Source organism: Panthera onca, chromosome B1, assembly GCF_046562875.1.
Source record: "Panthera onca isolate mPanOnc1 chromosome B1, mPanOnc1 haplotype 2, whole genome shotgun sequence".
NCBI lineage: Eukaryota > Metazoa > Chordata > Mammalia > Carnivora > Felidae > Panthera > Panthera onca.
Window position 1 is genome coordinate 160,450,043 of NC_138342.1, and position 19,207 is coordinate 160,469,249.

Genomic DNA, 19,207 nt, shown 5'->3' on the forward strand with positions numbered 1-19,207 from the left:
GCTGCACCAGCTTGCATTCCCAAGGAGGAACAGGTTTTTATGGGAAGATAATAGTTTAGTTTTGTACCAGAAGAACTAGTGATTGTTTAATAGAGAAGCTTAAAAAAATACAAAGACTTGGCAAGGGTTTATGTGCTACATTTATTTCATTTCTGTTGGAAGTCGGTTACTCATGGTGCTTATGATGTGCCAACCTCTGGATGCAGTGTATATGATTGATTAGAGAGAAGTTTATGATTTTGTTTTTGTTTTGGGTTTTTTGATGTCACCTTTTTTTTTCTTAAAGATTTTATTTAAGTAATCTCTACACCCAACGTGAGGCTTGAACTTAAACCCCCAAGATCTAGAGTCACATGCTCTCCTGATTGAACCAGTCAGGTACCCATTGATGTCAAATTTTAGAGTCTGGCATCCAGGAGTTGTTGGTAGGACAAAACAATAGATGTGGAGTTAGGTGAGTGATGGGGGATGGCCATAGTGATTTGAGAGTTATCAAATTGAAGCATATTCGAGGTACTAAACTGGGTAATGTTCCCGTGGGAGATCTTTAAATAGTGATCTAGAATAGTGACAGAGAAAGAGGATTCCAGAAGGAGACAGTCAGAATACGTGGAAAGACAGTAGGGAAATCAGGAAAGTCATGCAATGCAAAGCAAGCAAGGCCGTAATATTGTTTTGCAGGTAAGTGATAATGAGAACTGAAAAGATGCTGTTGGATTTGGCAATTAAAAGGGCCTTGTTGATTTTAGTGATGACAGTTTAAAATCGTATTAAAAGTAATGAATGGGAGGTTTGGATGAAAAGACAACCAGTGTAAAAACTGTACTTCCAGAAGTTTAGTAAATGAGAAAGTTAGCTGATTGCAAACCAGGATTGAGGGAAGAACTTTTAGGATTAGGTGATTTTGAATATGTTTGTAAGCAAAGGAGGGTAACCTAGTAGAATGAGAAGAAAGATGAGAACAAAAGAATAGAATGTGGCTTGTGGAAAGAGGAATTAAGAAGTGAGGAAAAGGGACACTTAGGTGGCTCAGTCGGTTAAGTGTCTAACTCCTACTCAGGTCATGAACTCACGGTTCAGGAGTTTGAGCCCTGCATCATGCTCTGTACTGACAGCTCAGAGCCTGGAGCCTGCTTCCGATTCTGTGTCTCCCTCTCTCTCTGCCCCTCCCTTGCTCGCACTCTGATCCTGTCCCTCCCCCCCACCTCGAAAATAAATAAAACATTAAAAAAAAAAAAAAAAAGTGAGGAAGAGCTGGAAAACCATCCAAGCCAGAGGAAGGAAAAATCAGTTTGGAGTCAGAGTGGAGGAACATTGAAGGAGTTTATAGCTCTTGGTGTCCTTGATGAAGTAGGAGGTGAGGTCATCTGAGAGGAAAGGAAATGGCAGGGATTAAGCTGGGAACTTGATATGGTGAATATTTGAAACAGGTGCTAGGGGAAAGTGGAAAATTGTAGAGAAGCACGGGAGAGGCCCAAATGAGATTGAGAAAAAAAATTTTTGATGGTGGTCAATACAGGAACATAAAGTGCTTTTGTAGTGATTTGGACATAGATAGCTATAAAAACCATTTTTAATGTACTTTTCTAATTGTTTTTGTCTAATTCTTGTTAACAAGGTAAACAAATTTGTAAATGGAGTTTCGTAGCAGCACTAGTCAGCTTCCTCTGCTGGTTAGATTTGCTTGGGCTGGGGTCATATTTTGGAGGCATGTTGGTAAGTCACTTTGTAAATTTAATCTTGTATCCACTTCTTCAACCCTAGTTTTCTGTTTGTTAACTAGTTCTAAGATAAACGTGAAAGGAGTTGACTCCAGCCTTCATCTACGATTTAAGTATTTCTTCTCAAAAGGGAAGTAAATTAATTTATTCTTGCGTAATTTTGATCAAATTTCCAGTGCCATAAGAACTTTAATTCACATTAATTACTACCTCTTGTGAAAGCCTTTACTTACCTCTGTCTGGTTTATATCACCTTTTAGCACCTTTGTCTAGTTTCAGACAACAAGTAAAAAGTTTGGGAAGAGTTAAGCATGTGATAAAATTGGCAACTCAGTTTATAAAACAGAGGTCAGCTTCAGCCAGCTTCCTGTGAGACCAAATGCTATTTCATAGAATTAGTGTTGTGTTAGGAGGACCTTGAGCTGCAGACTTTCATCATTACTGGGGATATTTTTAGATTTGTTCCATTTTGTCCAAAAGGGAGGAAAAAAAGAAGTGAAGACAATTTTTTTATTAAGACTTAATAAAATTAATAATAATTCTTACTACTTCATTGAAGACCTTCTCCCATCTAAGTACTAACCAGGCCTGAACTTTCTTAGCTTCCGAGATCAGACAAGTTTGGGAGTATTCAGGGTGGTATGACCATAGACAACATTCTTTTTTTTTTTTTTTTTTTTTTTTTTCATTTTGAAAATTATGGTATAATTACATTCTCTAAATTGTACTTTTTTAAAGATATAGCTCTGTGAGTTTTGACAAACATATACAGTTATGTAACCACTACCATAATCAAGGTATAGATATTGACTTTTTTTTTTTTTTTTTTAACATTTATTTATTATTGAGAGACAGAGCATGAGCAGGGGAGGGGGCAGAGAGAGAGGGAGACACAGAATCTAAAGCAGGCTCCAGGCTCTGAGCTGTCAGCACAAAGCCCAATGCGGGGCTTGAACTCACAAACTGGGAGACCATGACCTGAGCTGAAGTCTGATGCTCAACTGACTGAGCCACCCAGGTGCCTCTCTCTTTTTTTTTTTTTTTTTTTTTTAATGTTTGTTTATTTTTGAGAGAGACAGAATGTGAGCCGGAGAGGGGCAGAGAGAGAGAGAGGGAGACACAGAATCAGAAGCAGGCTTCAGGCTCTGAGCTGTCAGCACAGACCCCAATGCGGTGCTCCAACTCAGGAACCGTGAGATATGACCTGAGCCGAGGTTGGACACTTAACCGACTGAGCCACCCAGGTGCCCCTTAAATCTTTCATCTTCTCTTGGGAATCTTTTTTTTAAAAGATGGGTCAAGGGCGCCTGGGTAGCTCAGTCAGTTAAGTGTCCAACCTCGGCTCAGGTCATGACTCATGGTTGGTGGGTTTGAGCTCAGAGCCTGGAGCCTGCTTCGGATTCTCTCTCTCTCTCTCTCTCTCTCTCTCTCTCTCTCTCTCTCCCCCCCCCCCCCGCCCCACCTTCCCTGCTTGTGTGTGCTCTCTTTCTCTCAAAAATAAACTTAAAAAAAAAAAAGATGTAAGATTTAGTTTTCATTCACTTCTAAACCCTATTAAAATTATAGGAAAGTAACTTTCTTGTTTGTTGTTTGAAGTATCATTATGATCTCATTTGCATAACCTGAATAAATGTATGTATACACATATAAAACATATTCAGTATTTTCAATGCGTTTCAAGCAGTTGCAGTCATTTGATTTCTATTGCTTAAATGATCTCATATCATGCCAATGGGAGTTCCTTCTTCTTGGCTTCTGAGTCCTTTTGACATGACCCATTGATTTTTGTCACCTTCTGTGATTTCTGGTACAAGATGTGCCAGGCTTATTTTGTATATATTCTGTCCAGACATATAATCAACCATTCCTTTAAGAAGCCTTGATTTTTTTTTTTTTTTTTTAATGGGGAATTGTTTTCAGAAACATTTATGTCAGGACCTAGGCAGGAGAACAACCTACTTTAATTTATTTTTTATTTTTAATGTTTACTTATTTTGAGAGAGAGAGAGCATGGGGGAGTGAGAGAGAGAGAGAAGTAGAGAGAGAGAATCCCAATCAGGCTCCATCTATACTGTCAGTGCAGAGCCTGTTGTGGGGTTCAAACTCACAAATTGTGAGATCATGACCTGAGCTGAAATCAAGAGTCGGACACTCAACCGACTGAGCTACTCATGCGCCCCACACTAGTTCTTTTAAAAGAAAGAATTTGTTTTAGGAAATTAGTTAAGTGGGTGTTAGAGATCTCAAAAGGCAAAAAGAGAAAAGGGAGGTAACACAGAAGATGGTAACTGCAGGAAACAACTACAGTTCCTAGGGCTGGAAAATAAGAGAAGAGGTAAGGTTATTAGAACCAGCAAACTTGGAAGAATGGCCTGCTGGAGCTGGAATCCAGGAAGAGGCACTGCCTAGCTGCTGCTGGTCTTTCTGAGGGAGTTCTGGAAAACCAGAAGAATCTGGAGATTGCTACTAACTGCTGCCTCCAGGTTGAAGGGCATTGCTGGGCTGACACAGAAACAGCAAACAAGCAAACAGGAAGGAGCAAATCTCTTCTCTCCTCCTCTAACCTAGTGCCTCCTATGGCAGAACTGAATAGTAATAAGCAAGCAGCAGAGGAGAAATGTTCCAAATCCTGCATCACAGAAAAACATTGCATTTGCGGAGTTGAGGGACAATAGCTTAATAACTGGTACAGAAGTTAAATTTGTGTGCCAGGTATACTGATTGCAATTGTGTTATCACTGCTTCTAGACCCTTTCAATGGACGGAGTTGTGAAATAGGTTTTTTTAATGTTTTTAAATTTTTATTTATTTTTTAATGTTTATTTTTGAGACAGAGGGAGACAGCGCAAGTGAGGGAGGGGCAGAGAGAGAGGGAGACAGAATCTGAAACAGGCTCCACCCTCTGAGCTGTCAGCACAGAGCCCGATGAGGGGCTTGAACCCATGAACTGTGAGATCATGACCTGAGCCGAAGTCGGACACTTAACCAACTGAGCCACCCACGTGTCCCAAGTGTTTTTTAATTTTTAAATTTTTTTTGCAAGATATTATTTTTTTAAGTAATCTCTGCACTCAACACGGGGCTTGAACTGATGGACAGCAAGATCATGACCTGAGCCAAAGTCGGGCACTTAACTGACTGAGCCACCCAGGGGCCCCATCCAAGACCATTTAATAGAGGGAAAGAACAGTCTATGGCACAACATACAATACCATGGCAACTGGATAGCCATATACAATAAATAAAGTTTGGACTCTCATACCATATATAAAAATTAGCTTAAAATGGATCATAGACCTGGATGTAAGAGCTAAAACTATAAAACAAAACTCTTAGAAGAAACAAGGGGTAAATCTTCATTACTTGGGATTTTGGAGTGGTTATGTTACGGAGTGTTAGATAGAAAAGGAAGGAAGCCTGGATTCTTTTCACTGCCATAGTAAAGAGTTACAGGGCAGCAAAAGCAGAGCAAAGTTTCATTAAGTACACTCAAGGGAGGAGCGGACCAGTGAAGACAGACAAGGGCCCTGCAAACTCCGGGGTGTGAGCTTGTATCCGTCTTTTCTTTTGGGTGGGTTCTAGGGTCACAACATAGGCCTGGAATACATGATAGTCAACTATGTATTTCCTTTCCAAGAAGTATTGGAAATGCCTGCATGGGATAGGAAACGGCAATTATTATTTGTATTCTAGAAACATAGGTCAGATAAGGACAGGCACAACAAACTTAACTCTTTCTCTGCTGTGATAATGTAACCACAAACCAACTGCTAGATGAGTGGAATAAGGTAGTCCCTGGGCGGTCCTCAGTTGGGGCTCTCTGTCAGGACATGTAAGGTCCATTCTCCTGCTGCTCATGCCTAGCTTCCTGCCTAACAGTTTCTTAGATAAGACACCAAAAAGCACAACCAACAAATTTAAAAAATAGATAAATTGGATTTCATTAAAATGAAGAACTTTTCAAGGGACACTATCAAGAAAGTGAAAAGGAATAAAATGTTTGCAAATCATATATTTGAAAAGGGACTTGTATATAAGATACATAAAGAGCTCTTAAAACTAAACAGTAGGGGGCCTGAGTGGCTCAGTCGGTTAAGGGTCTGACTTCAGCTCCAGTCATGATCTCATGGTTCGTGAGTTCGAGCCCCGCGTCGGGCTCTGGTCTCAAGAGCCTGGAGCCTGCTTCAGATTCTGTCTCCCTCTCTCTCTGCCCCTCCCCCGCTTGCACTCTGTCTCTTGCTCTGTCTCAAAAATAAATAAACATTAAAGAAAAACACTAAACAATAAAAATACAAATAACCCAACATAAAAATGGGCAAAACATCTGAACAGATAATTCTCTAATGAAGACAAAAAATGGCCAATGAGCACAAGAAAAAAATGCTCAACATCATTAGTCATGAGGGAACTGTAAATCAAAACCACGATGAGATAACACTTCACACCCTCTAGGATGGCTATAAACACAAAACTATAGACAAACTATTTCTGACGATGTGGGGAAATCGGAATTCACACATAGCTAATAGAAATGTAAATTGGTGTAGCTGCTTTGGCAGTTTCTAGTTCCTCAGATTGTTAAACACAGTTATCATATGACCTAACAATTTCACTTTTAGGCATATACCCAGGAGAACTGACAATGTATGTTCACATAAAAAGTTATTCATGAAGGGGCACCTGGGTGGCTCAGTCGGTTAAGCATCCAACTCTTGATTTCAGATTAGGTCATGATCTCTCCATTTGTGAGTTCGAGCCCTGCATCAGGCTCTGCGCCGACAGTACAAAGCCTGCTTGGGATTCTCTCTCTCTGCCCATTCCCTGGTTGTGTGCGTGGGTCCTCACACTCTGTCACAAGATAAATAAACTTTTAAAAATCTTTAAAAAATTTCATGAGTGATTACAGCAGCATTATTATTATATTATATATTAAGATATATATTAAATATTTGTTATATTTATATATTATATGTAAATAAGTATGTAATATACATTAAATATATATTAAATATATTTTATAGTATTATATTAACATTAACATAATGTTATAATAGCCAAAAGGTGGCAACAGACAATAAAAATGTCTGTCAACTGATGAATGGATAAACAATGGAATTTATACACAATGGAATTTATACACAATGGAATACTGTTTGACCACACAAAAAAATGAAGTAGCGATACGTGGTACAACATAGTTGGACTTCAAAAATGTTATGCTAAGTGAAAGAAGCTGGCCACAAGATATCACATATATGATCCCATTTATATGAAATATCCAGAATAGTCAAGTCCATAGAGATAGAAGTAGATTAGTAGTGGCACATGGCTGGGAGAGTGCAGAGGTAGGAGGGTATAGCTAAAGGGTACCCTTTGGTATGTCCTTTGGAGGTTTTGAAAATGTTCTGAAATTGGTTCTAGTGATGATTGCACTTATCTGTGAATCTAAAAACTGCTGAATTGTACAACTTAAATGGTTAAATTGTAGTGAATTATATGTCAGTAAAGCTGTTAATAAAAATAATAACAGCAATGTTATGACTAACAGTTAACTAATGAGTGCAATTTTAGGTTTCTTTGCAGTTGAGCTTATCCCTAGCATATATTCCACTGAAGATGTATAGTAAAAATACTGCTATTTAAAAGTCATTTGAAATAATTCTTTCTTTCTGTATGGTTTTGTTACCAACTTGGTATTTAGTTATCGTATTCCTGACTTTTCCTGTAGTAAAAAAAAACACTTCAAGAATTGTGGCTTCCAACAGTAAACATTTATTTCTTGCTCATGTTCTGTGAGTCTGCTGTAGTGACTCTTCTCCAGGCTCTAGGTTGGGTTTGGTTTGCTCTTGTGTCTTTTTGTTCTGGGACTGAAGCTGAAATCACAGCTCCTGTATGGGATATGCTGGTTTCATGGTGGAGGACAGGCATGCAAAAGAGTTGCTAGAGTTTGCATTAATTCCTAAATCCTCTGTTTGGAAGTGGCACACACACACATATTTGTTTCTTTTGCTTAAATGGTGAAATTACATTTTTAGGGGCACCTGGGTGGCTTAGTCAGTTAAGTGTCCGACACTTGATTTTGGCTCATGTCATGATCCAGAGGTCATGGGATCAAGCCCTGCATAGAGCTTAGCGCTGAGTGTGGAGTCTGCTTGGGATTCTCTCTCTTCTTCCCTCTCTTCTCCACTCCCCTCTCCCCAAAATAAATAAATAAACTTAAAAAAGTGTTAAATTACATTTTAGAATATAGTTATACTTGTACGTCTAATTCAAATCCACTCTATACAATACTTCTGATGTTTCTCCATTTAATATATTATTTTTCTTTTCTAGTGTGAAAATACTGGTTCCCAATACCATTGTTCTATTTATTTCCTCTATTCTGAAATACACACAAATAGTTTAAAAATTAAAATGCTAATATCACTACTGAGAATATTCTACATAAAGTTTAATATTTCTTTGTATTTATTTTGCCTTTAGAATGTATACCACTGAGGCTATCCATTCAGAAACCTGTTCAGGAGTTACTTGAATGAATTATTTTTTGTGTGTGGTTATCCAATTTGTTAGTTTTTTAATTTATTTATTTTTTAATGTTTACTTATTTTAAGAAAGAGAGCACAATAGCATGAGTGGGGCGTGAGCAGAGAGGGTGGGAGAGAATCCCAAGCAGGCTCTGTGTCATGAGCATGGAGCCTGAGCTTGGCCCCAATCTCACAAACTGAGATCCTGACCTGAGCTGAAATCAAGAGTTGGATGCTTAATGGACTTAGCCACCCAGAAGCTCCAGGAATCGGCTTTTAATAGGACCAGAGGCACTTCCTTCACGCTTTCTGGGAAGACAATGGCAGATAGGGTGCATTCAATTTAGTTAAGTAGGAAGATGGCACTTCTGATTCCTTTTTCCTATTTTTTTTTTAAGGTGAAATATGAGATAAAGTCAGTTGAAAAATGAGGGATGGGCTAAGAGGATACTGGTAGATTTTTTTTTTTAATGTTTATTTTTGACAGCAGAGACAGAGCACGAGCAGGGGAGGGGCAGAAAGGAGGGAGACATAGAATCTGAAGCAGGTGCCAGACTCCAAGCTGTCAGCAGAGAGCTTGATGTGGGGCTCAAACCCCACACGAACTGTGAGATCTCACGAACTGTGAGATCATGATCTGAGCTGAAGTCAGGGCTCAACCAACTAAGCCACCCAGGCACCCCAGGCTAAGAGGATATTAGAATTTGAGGGAACAAGAAGAGTGGAACTATTCTGGAGAGTGAGATGAACATTCTAAGGAAGTGTGGTCTCTACTTGAGATTTATGGCCTCTAAATAAGTGAAACCAGAGCTTGTGTTTCTCCACCAGTATTTAGAGGAAGTGCAGATGCGAAGTCAGTGGACAGTTGGGTTTAGACAGGGCTGGTTTTTTGCAGGGTGAGTGTATCTGAGGGAAGCAGTGGCAAAGGATTAGGTGTTGGTAAGCTGAGGAAGGAAGGAAGTGAGGACCTGGGCAGGGTGAGGGATAGGAGTGTGAAGTAGTGGAAATGCGGGTACCTCAGAGAGTCAGTAGGCGAGAACAGGAACCTGGTTCCTGCTAGAGGAACCTAGTTCTGGAGATTTAGGGATTAGTTCACCACTGCCGGGGTGAGTCAGCTTCAACTCTTGTCTTTTCATCTTTACTCACAATTCATGTTCTTGGTAGAGAGAAATCAGTTAGTCAAATGCTTACCCTTTCACCAGGGGAAGGAAGGGAGGGCATTATTAATTGGGGGCATCTGCCTGATTAAGAAATTTGGTAGTTAGGATCTGAAGTATGCCTGTGATCTTTTTTTTTTAAATCTTCTCTTCTCTAATTTCTGCATTATGTAAAGGAGATGCTACTTGCCCAGCTTGTATAATGTCTTATGGAATAGTTTCGTGCTTTGAAAACAAAGCATTATGAAACTGATTAGTGCAGTTAAGCTAAGATGGTGACAATTAAACTCTGATTACAACTGCCAGTGAATTTCTTTGTGAAACAATTTGAAGATCTTGTTTAAGCTTAAAACTATAAAGTTCAAAGGGAAATAACTTCTAGGAACAAGTGTATACATTAAATAGACTCTAAAATTTTTTTGAGTTGATCTAGTCTCTTGGAGTTTATTGGCTTATTGCAAATCATTAACTCTTTGAGTTGTAGTGCACAGCTGTAGAGATTAATGTCATAGCTAGATTTTCTTCTTGGAGTGGTAGTTGTTCTGTATCAATTCCTGATGCTGGAGTTAGTTGTAGACTGCCAGCAGAAGGTGTAGCCATATCAGAAAGCAAAGAAATATGAAAAAACTAGTATGGCAGGCCAACGAGTATTGAAGTTGTATGTGTTTGAAGTAAAGTTTAGTGGTACTATTTTCAAGCTTCAAAGTTGTTGAGATAGGCAAATATTACTCTTTAAAAACAATTTTTTTTTATGTTTATTTTTGAAGGTGAGAGAGCATGAATGGGGGAGGGGCAGAGAGCGAGGAAGACACAGAATCTGAAGTGAGCTCCAGGCTCTGAGCTGTCAGCACAGAGCCTGACTGCTGTGCTTGAACTCACAAACTGAGATCATGACCTGAGCTGAAGTCAGATGCTTACTGACTGAGCCATTCAAGTGCCCCTGGGCAAATACTATTCTTAACAGTGCCAAAGAACTATATTCTTGTTGTGCTAATTAAATTGGTAGTGATAGGATTGGTGATTGGAGAGGGACAAAGGAATCTAGGTCTCTGGTTTTGATAATCATCTTAACATAGTAGATTTCCTTTATATGTCATTTGGTATCATAATGCATAAGAATAGACCTAGATAGTCAATAATTGCTTTTTCTAGGGCATGTGACTTACAATATAATATTTCAAGCATCAATTTAATAATGAGTGATTTTATAGTAAAGTTCTCTTTTTATTTTTTATTGATTTTTTTATTTTTTAAATATAGTTTATTGTCAAATTGGCTAACATACAGTGTGTACAGTGTGCTCTTGGTTTTGGGGGTAGATTCCCGTGATTCATCGCTTACATACAATACCCAGGGCTCATCCCAACAAGTGCCCTCCTCAATGCTCATCACCCATTTTCCCCTGTCCCTCACCCCTCCAGCAACCCTCAGTTTGTTCTCTGTATTTAAGAGTCTCTTACGGTTTGCCTCTCTCCCTCTCTGTTTGTAACTAATAGAGTTTTTTGTTTTTTTTTTTTTTTTGATTATTCATTTTGGGAGAGAGAGAGAGAGTCCATGTGCAACTGGGGAGGAGTAGGGAGAGAGAATCCCAAGCAGATTCTATGCTGTCAGCATGGAGCCCTACACAGTATGGAGTCCCATGTAGGGCTTGAACTCATGAACTGTGAGAACCCTGAGATCATGACCTGAGCTGAAACCAAGAGTCGAATGTTGAACCAACTGAGCCATGCAGGTGCCCCATTTTATAGTAGGGTTCTATTGCCTTTTTTTTTTTTTTTTTTTTTTTTTGATAATTATACTTGCCTCTATCAACTTTTCAATATGATGTAAGAATATTATTAAAGGTGACTTTTTTTTCCCTCCTTAGGACCAGCCACCATATCCTAGCTACAATTCTAACTATTGGAATTCTGCACGACCTAGGGCTCCATACCCAAGTACATATCCTGTAAGACCGGAAATGCAAGGCCAGGTATGGTCTAAAATTGCCAGACTTTCTGAATTTTTTCTTAATATACTGATTTTCAAAACATGTGAGATTTCATAATAATGATGTGTGGGTTTTTGTTACTTAATGGACTCTGTCTTCATGTTTTTGTCTCAGAGATGAAGAAATATCTGGGCAAATATTACCCTTAGCAAAAGTAGTTTGAAGCGTAATAGATTATTTCTTAGGACCTGGAAACAATAAACATAAAATGTACTTATTTTTCTAAGTTTGACTTTTTTTTTGAAATATAATTGACATGTAATACCATATTAGTTTCAGGTATATACTGTAATGATTTGATATTTGTGTCTATTGTGAAATGATCACCACAATTAAATCTAGTTAACATCTATCACCACATATAGTTACAAATTTTTTCTTCTGATGAGAACTTTAAAAAAATTTTTTAATGTTTATTTATTTTTGAGACAGAGACAGAGTGCAAGCAGGGGAGGGGCAGAGAGAGAGGGAGGCACAGGATCTGAAGCAGGCTCCAGGCTCCGAGCTGTCAGCCCAGAGCTGCATGTGGACCTTGAACTCACGAACTGCGGGAGATCATGACCTGAGATGAAATCAAGTCACATGCTTAACTGACTGAGCCCCCCAAGCCCCCCAAGAACTTTTTTTTTTTAATGTCTTTTTTTTTTTTTTTTTTGAGACAGAGAAAAACAGAATGTAAGCAGGGGAGAGGCAGAGACAGAGGGGGACACAGAATCCCAAAGCAGCTCTAGGCTCTGAGCTGTCAGCACAGAGCCAGATGCAGGGCTCAAATCCACAAACCATGACCTGAGCGAAGTCAGAAGCTTAACTGACTGAGCCACCCAGGTGCCCCTGATGAAAACTTTTAAGATTTATTCTGTTGACAGCTTTCAAATATGCAATACAGTATTAACTATAGTCACCATGCTGTATCTTACTTACTCATGACTTGCTTATTTTATAGCTGGAAGTTGGAAGTTTGTACCTTTTGACCCCCTTCAGTCATTTGCATCCCTGGCCCCACCTCTAGCAACCATGTCTGTTATCTGAATTTAGGAATTTTTATTTTTTATTAAAAATTTTTTTTTTATCTTTATTTATTCTTGAGAGAGAGACAGGGTGTGAGCAGGGGAGGAGCATAGAGAGAGGGAGACACAGAATCTGAAGCAGGCTCCACCCTGTGAGCTGTCAGCACAGAGTCCCACGCGGGGCTCAAACTCCTGAACCACAAGATCATGACCTGAGCTGAAGTTGGACACTCAACCAACTGAGCCACCCAGGCGCCCCGAATTTTTTTTTTTAAGATTGCATATGTAAATGTGATCATACAGTGTTTGTCTTTCTCTGTCTGACTTATTTCCATCTGTGTTGTCACAGATGGCAACATTTCCTCCTTTTTTATGGCTGGGTAATAGTAAATTGTTTTTGTATACACCACATTTTCTTTATTCATCCATCAGTAGACACTTAGGTTGCTTCCATGTCTTGGCTATTGTAAGTAATACTGCAATGAACATGGGGATTCAGATATCTTTTTGAGTTAGTTTTTTTGTTTCCTTTGGATATATTGCAAATAGGGGCATTACTGGGTCACTCTATTTTTAATTTTTCAAGGAATCTCCAAGCTGTTTTCTTTCCATAGTGGCTATACCAATTCACATTCCCAACCAACAGTGCACAAGGGTTCCCTTTTCTCCATATCCTCACCAGCACTTATTATTGTCTTGAGAATAGCCATTTTAACAGGTGTGAGGTGATATCTCATTGTGGTTTTGATTTGTATTTCCCTGGTGATTAGTGATGTTGAGCACCTTTCATGTACCTGTATGTCTTCTTTGGGAAAGTATTCAGGTTGTCTGCCTATATTCTAATTGGATTGTTTGTTTTTTTGCTATTGAGTTTTATGAGTTCTTATAGATATATATTAGTTATTAACTCCTTATCAAATACATGATTTGAAAATATTTTCTTCCATTTAGTAGGTTGCCTTTTCATTCTGTTGGTGGTTTCCTTTGCCATGGAGAAGCTTTTTAGTTTGATGTAGTCCCACTTGTTTACCTTTATTTTTGTTGCCTTTGCTTTTGATGTCAAAAAAAAACTGACCTCTTAGGACAAATATTTAATTTTAAATATTTCAAGTAACTGAAAAAGTACAGAAAATATGTACATCTTTTTTTAATGTTGATTTATTTTTGAGAGCGAGAGAGAGAGAGCAAGGGAGGGAAAGAGAGAGAGGGAGACAAAGGATCTGAAGCAAGGTCTGCACCAATGCAGGGCTCAAACTCAGGAACTGTGAGATCATGACCTGAGCCGAAGTTAGATGCTTAGCTGACTGAGCCATCCAGGTGCCCCCGTACATCTTTTTATCCAGCACCTAGCTTTGTCAAATTTTTTTAATTAAAAAATTTTTACTGTTTATTTATTTATTAAATGTTTATTTTTGAGAGAGAGAGAGAGTCAGAGTGTGAGCTACGGAAGGTCAGAGAGAGAGGGAGACACAGAATCTGAAGCAGGCTCCAGGCTCTGAGCTTTCCGCACAGAGCCCATTGCTGGGCTCAAACTCATGAACCGTTAGATAATGACCTGAGTGGAAGTCGGACGTGTAACTGACTGAGCCATCCAGGCGCCCCAAGCTTTGTCAATTTTTAAGTTTGCCACATTTGTTTCAGATTTTTAAAGGGGGGGTAAAATAAACCCAGTTGAAGTCACATATAACACTTCTTTCTATTTCCTGAAGTTATATTTTGATCTCATATGTGTTTTTGTGCTTGTACTACTTGTATACACATTTATATAATATTATTTAACTTGTTTTTAAACTTGATATCAGTGGTTTCATACTAGCATTCTCCTGCAGCTTGCTTTTTTACTCAACATTGCTTTCCATTTTTCTATTGGATACATTTGAGGAAGGAACTTTCCTGGAGTATGGAATTGTTGGGGTTTGGTATATATGCTTATTAAATATAGCCAAATTACTTTTCACCATGGTTGTATCATTGTGGAAATGAGGAAATGTTTAAAAAGTTAGTCACCCATAATCTGCCAACCGTAATAAAGCCAATAATTGTCACATTTTTTTTTCTATTGAGGTACCATCTTTGCATATGCAAATACTTTTTTTAAAAATAAGACTGTAGTATATACAAATTTAAAGCAGTTGCATTTTAGCAGCTTTCAAAGGATCTGAATTTTAGATCCAGGTCAGAATTCTCTGTAAACTGATATTCTCTGCAGAATTAAATTTTCAGGGGCGCCTGGGTGGCGCAGTCGGTTAAGCGTCCGACTTCGGCCAGGTCACGATCTCGCGGTCCGTGAGTTCGAGCCCCGCGTCGGGCTCTGGGCTGATGGCTCGGAGCCTGGAGCCTGTTTCCGATTCTGTGTCTCCCTCTCTCTCTGACCCTCCCCCGTTCATGCTCTGTCTCTCTCTGTCCCAAAAATAAATAAAAAAATAAATAAATAAATAAATAAATTTTCAGATCACCATAAAACATTAATATAATTCTTATGATAGATTTCAAATAGTCAAATAATATGTTCAATTCTGTTCTGACTTACTGGTGATACGGAGGCTGAAATAATGAAAAGAAGTTTCTTTATGGGGCTGAATAATTAATTCATTAAAAGAATCATGTTCCTGGGGTGGCTGGGTGGCTCAGTCGGTTAAGTGTCCGACTTTGGCTCAGGTCATGATCTCGCCGTTTGTCAGTTCCAGCCCCGCATCGGACTCTGTGCTGACAGCTCAGAGCCTGGAGCCTGCTTTGGATTCTGTGTCTCCCTCTCTCGCTGCTCCTCCCCCACTCATCCTCTGTCTCTCTCTCTCTCTCTCTCCTTCAAAAATAAATAAAAAACATTTAAAATAAAATAAAAAAAGAATCATGTTCCCTTTTTTTCTCATCAATTTGGTTATATAATCCTTTAAGATTGATTTTGAGCCAGAAGAATTCATTGAAGTTAGAGCAAGATTTGCTTATTTTACTTAAAGAAAATCTAAAAGCAATTGATTTTTCATAATGATTATGTGTAAATCAACTTTAGGATAAGGTTGTAGGAGATCATGGAACACAAAATAAAGAAAAAACCATGTTACTACTTAATTTTTTTTTAATGTTTATTCATTTTTGAGAGACAGAGACAGAGCATGAGTGGGGGAGGGGTAGAGAGAGGGAGACACAGAATCCAAAGCAGGCTCCAGGCTCTGAGCTGTCAGCACAGAGCCAGATGCAGGGCCCGAACTCACAAACTGCAAGATCATGACCTAAGCTGAAGTCGGACACTCAACCGGCGGAGCCACCCAGGCGCCCCAAAACCATGTTACCACTTATCGCAGACTTGTATTTTACTTCTGTCATCTGCATTCGTGTGACTGAAATTGAGAGGCACACATTGTTATTGCTTAATGTGATACGCTTATGGTTTGGCCATATATCATAAAATTCACCCTTTAAATGTACAATTCAGTTGTTGTTAGTCTACTCACAAGATTGTGCGACTGTCATCACTATCTATTCTAGAATATTTTTATCAGTCCAGTTAGAAACTGTGTACCTATCACCCCATTCTTCTCTCCCCCTAGCACCTGGCAACTTTTAGTATACTTGTTATCTCTATGGATTTGCCTATTCTGGACATGTCATTAAACTGAATCATATAACATATATTCTTAAATGTTTATTAATTTGAGAGACAGAGGGACCATAAGTAGGGGAAGGGCAGAGAGAGAGGGAGAGAGAGAATCTCAAGTAGGCTCTGTGCTGTGAGTATGGAGCCCAACATGGGGCTTGATCCCACGAACTGTGAGATCATGACCTGAGCTGAAATCAAGAGTCAGATGCTCAACAGACTGAGCCACCCAGGCACCCCAGGAATCATATCACATTTGATATCTTGTGACTGGCTTTTTTCTTTTAGCATAATGTTCATCCATGTTGTGACAATGTATTGATACTTTGTTCCTGTCTGTGGCCAAGTACTATCCATTCCATGGATATACCACATTTATTTTATCCATTTATCAGTTGATAGAAATTTGAGTCTTTTTCACTTTTTGGCTGTTATGAATAATGCTGTTATAAACATTTGTTTGCTAATTTTTATGTGGACGTATGTCTTTTCTGTTGGTTATATATGTAGGAGTGGAGCTACTGGGTCACGCGGTAGGTAGTTCTGCTGTGTTTAACACTTTGAGGAGCTGGCAAAGTTCTAACAAAAAATGCTGAAGTCCTTTGATAGGGTTCTGAATTGAGAAACCATGATACAGAAAGACACTGGTCAGAAATTTCATTTAATTTGAAGGATAACTAGGTTGTAAACTACAGCCTATTAAAAACTGGTCAGGAGCTCCTGTGAGACAAAAATTGGAAAAGTTCTATAAATAGAGGAAGCAACCTGTGGATGATCATAGATTTGTTAGTTCCAAAACTGAGTATTAGAGAAATTCAAGTTGATGTCGACTGCTGAAGATTATGACTCTTGGAGCACTTTTGTGGTGAAACTTTCCATGTTTTTCAAGAGAAGCACAATAGGAGGAACTGTGTTGCTGAAAGGTAATCTGTTTTTGCTTGGATTGGGTCTGTTTGCTGTAGAATGGAAAGGGAATCCGCCGAACAGTGTATCGCTGTCCGTGTGAGAGACTTGACCACTTTTCTCCTCTTTGGATTCTACATCTATACAACAGTCCATCAACTGTGAAATTGACTGTTGGAAGAAGTATTCATATGGGTGATTGTTAGCTTGCAAGGAGACACCAGATGATGTGATGTTAGTTTGACTTTTGAATGCTAGGTAATATCTATATTTACATCTAGAACAAGAGTAGCAGCTGGGATTTCTGAGTTTCCAGTCTCTTTTTTTTTTATTTTTTTATTTATTTTTTATTTTTTTATTTTTTTAATATTTCTTTTTTTCAACGTTTTTTTATTTATTTTTGGGACAGAGAGAGACAGAGCATGAATGGGGGAGGGGCAGAGAGAGAGGGAGACACAGAATCGGAAACAGGCTCCAGGCTCCGAGCCATCAGCCCAGAGCCTGACGCGGGGCTCGAACTCACGGACCGCGAGATCGTGACCTGGCTGAAGTCGGACGCTTAACCGACTGCGCCACCCAGGCGCCCCATCCAGTCTCTTGATTTCTTCTGGAAGCCAGAATGAGACTTTTACAGAAATTTAATAACTGTCAAAGATTTTACTTAATTCTTATAGTTTCTCTTTCAGATTTTATCTGTTGCCGTATCAGCTGACAGTTTTCGAATTGTAACTTCTTTTCCTTAGACACAAGTTTCCCTTCAGTAAAATAGTCTACTTGGACACTGATGAAGTTGCTCTGGTCCTGGCAGCCCGCTGGATTCTAGACACACTTGGGATTTCACGACATTTGTAATAGCATAAATTTTTTTTTTTTTTTTTGCTACAAAAGTAATACAACTTTATTACTAAATATTTGGGAAATAAAGAAAAGGAGGAAAATACTAATTTTGCCATCCTAAAAGATCTATATTTTGGTAAATTTGTTTTGCATTTTTCCTGTTATGTTTACACAGCTTTAAACTTATTGTATATAAACTTTTTTGTATGGCTTTTCATTTATCATATGTACTCTGCATGTTACAGGGTAAAATAAGAGGTGAAGGTTTTTTTTTTAACATTAAGGAAATTTTCAAACATAATCAAAAGCAATGACAGTAGCCCAATAATCTCCTATGTACTCATCTTAGCTTCAGTAAATATCAGTGCACAGACTTCTTGTTTCATCTGTATCTTTGAGTTATTTTGAAGTAAATTCTGGACACCATATTATTTCACTTGTAAATACTTAAGTATATATCTTTAAAATGTAAAGAAGATTTAAAAACATAACAATGTCATTTTTAAAACTTAAAAAAACTAAAAATAATTCTTTAATATCATTAAATGTCCGGTCAGTCTAACAGTGAATTTTAAGACAATAAAATTCCCTCAATGAATAGCCTGTAATGTACTTAATCATTCCATTATTAGAGGAAATTTAGGTTGTTTACAGTTTTGTGTGATTATAAATAATGCTGTGTTGAACAAATTCATGCCTATAACTTTTTCTGTAGTTGAATCTTCTCCTTAGGAAGAATTTCTAGAAGTTGAATAATAGTACAAAAAGCCACATGATGTTTTATCAAGTTTCTAACAGCATACATTATATTAAGGATTCTATTTTTAGGCACATCTAGGTGGAAGATCTTAACAGCCCTCCAGTGGCTTTAACAAGGGGTGGTTCAGTCATCCCTCTGGTTAGGGAATGCCTTGCTGGATCTTCCAAGCACCTGTCCTTGCATGGAATTTTTTGGCCATGTGGTGATAACACCCTGTCTTTTATCCTCTTGCCATAAAAATATAGCTAAGAGTTTATTTTCTACAGAATTATGATTGTCCTGCCACTTTGATCCATCTCATTTTAAAAAAGAATTATTTTGAGAGACGGAGAGCCGCAAGCACAAGCTGGGGAGGGACAGAGAGGCAGGGAGAGAGAGAGAATCCCAAGTATGCTATGCACTATCAGCGCAGATGTGGGGCTTGAACTCATAAACTGTGAGATAATGACCTGAGCCAAAATCGAGTTGGGTGCTTAACTGACTGAACGACCCAGATGTCCCGATCCATCTCATTTTTTGATGTGTTAGACTAGAAATCAAATTTGACTATTATTTTTTCGGTTATTAGCAGCTGTCTTTTTAAAAAATTTTTTTTAATGTTTTCTTTATTTTTGAGACAGAGACAGAGCATGAGCAGGGGACGGGCAGAGAGAGAGGGAGACACAGAATCTGAAGCAGGTTCCAGGCTCTGAGCTGTCAGCACAGAGCCC

General features: G+C 38.5%; 1 protein-coding gene across 7 annotated transcripts in view; it reads left to right on the forward strand.

Moving 5' to 3' along the window:
- BAG4 (BAG cochaperone 4) overlaps window positions 1-19,207 on the forward strand; it is a 45,947-nt gene that overhangs the window by 21,154 nt on the left and 5,586 nt on the right. For 6 of the 7 annotated variants that reach the window (XM_081795610.1, XM_081795608.1, XM_081795607.1 and 3 more), the window contains one exon: window positions 11,273-11,377. In XM_081795610.1, coding sequence (XP_081651736.1) covers window positions 11,273-11,377 — 105 coding nt within the window. Of the gene's footprint in view, window positions 1-1,627; window positions 1,717-11,272; window positions 11,378-19,207 lie in introns of those variants that run through there. The other variant, XM_060653579.3, reaches the window with a different exon arrangement.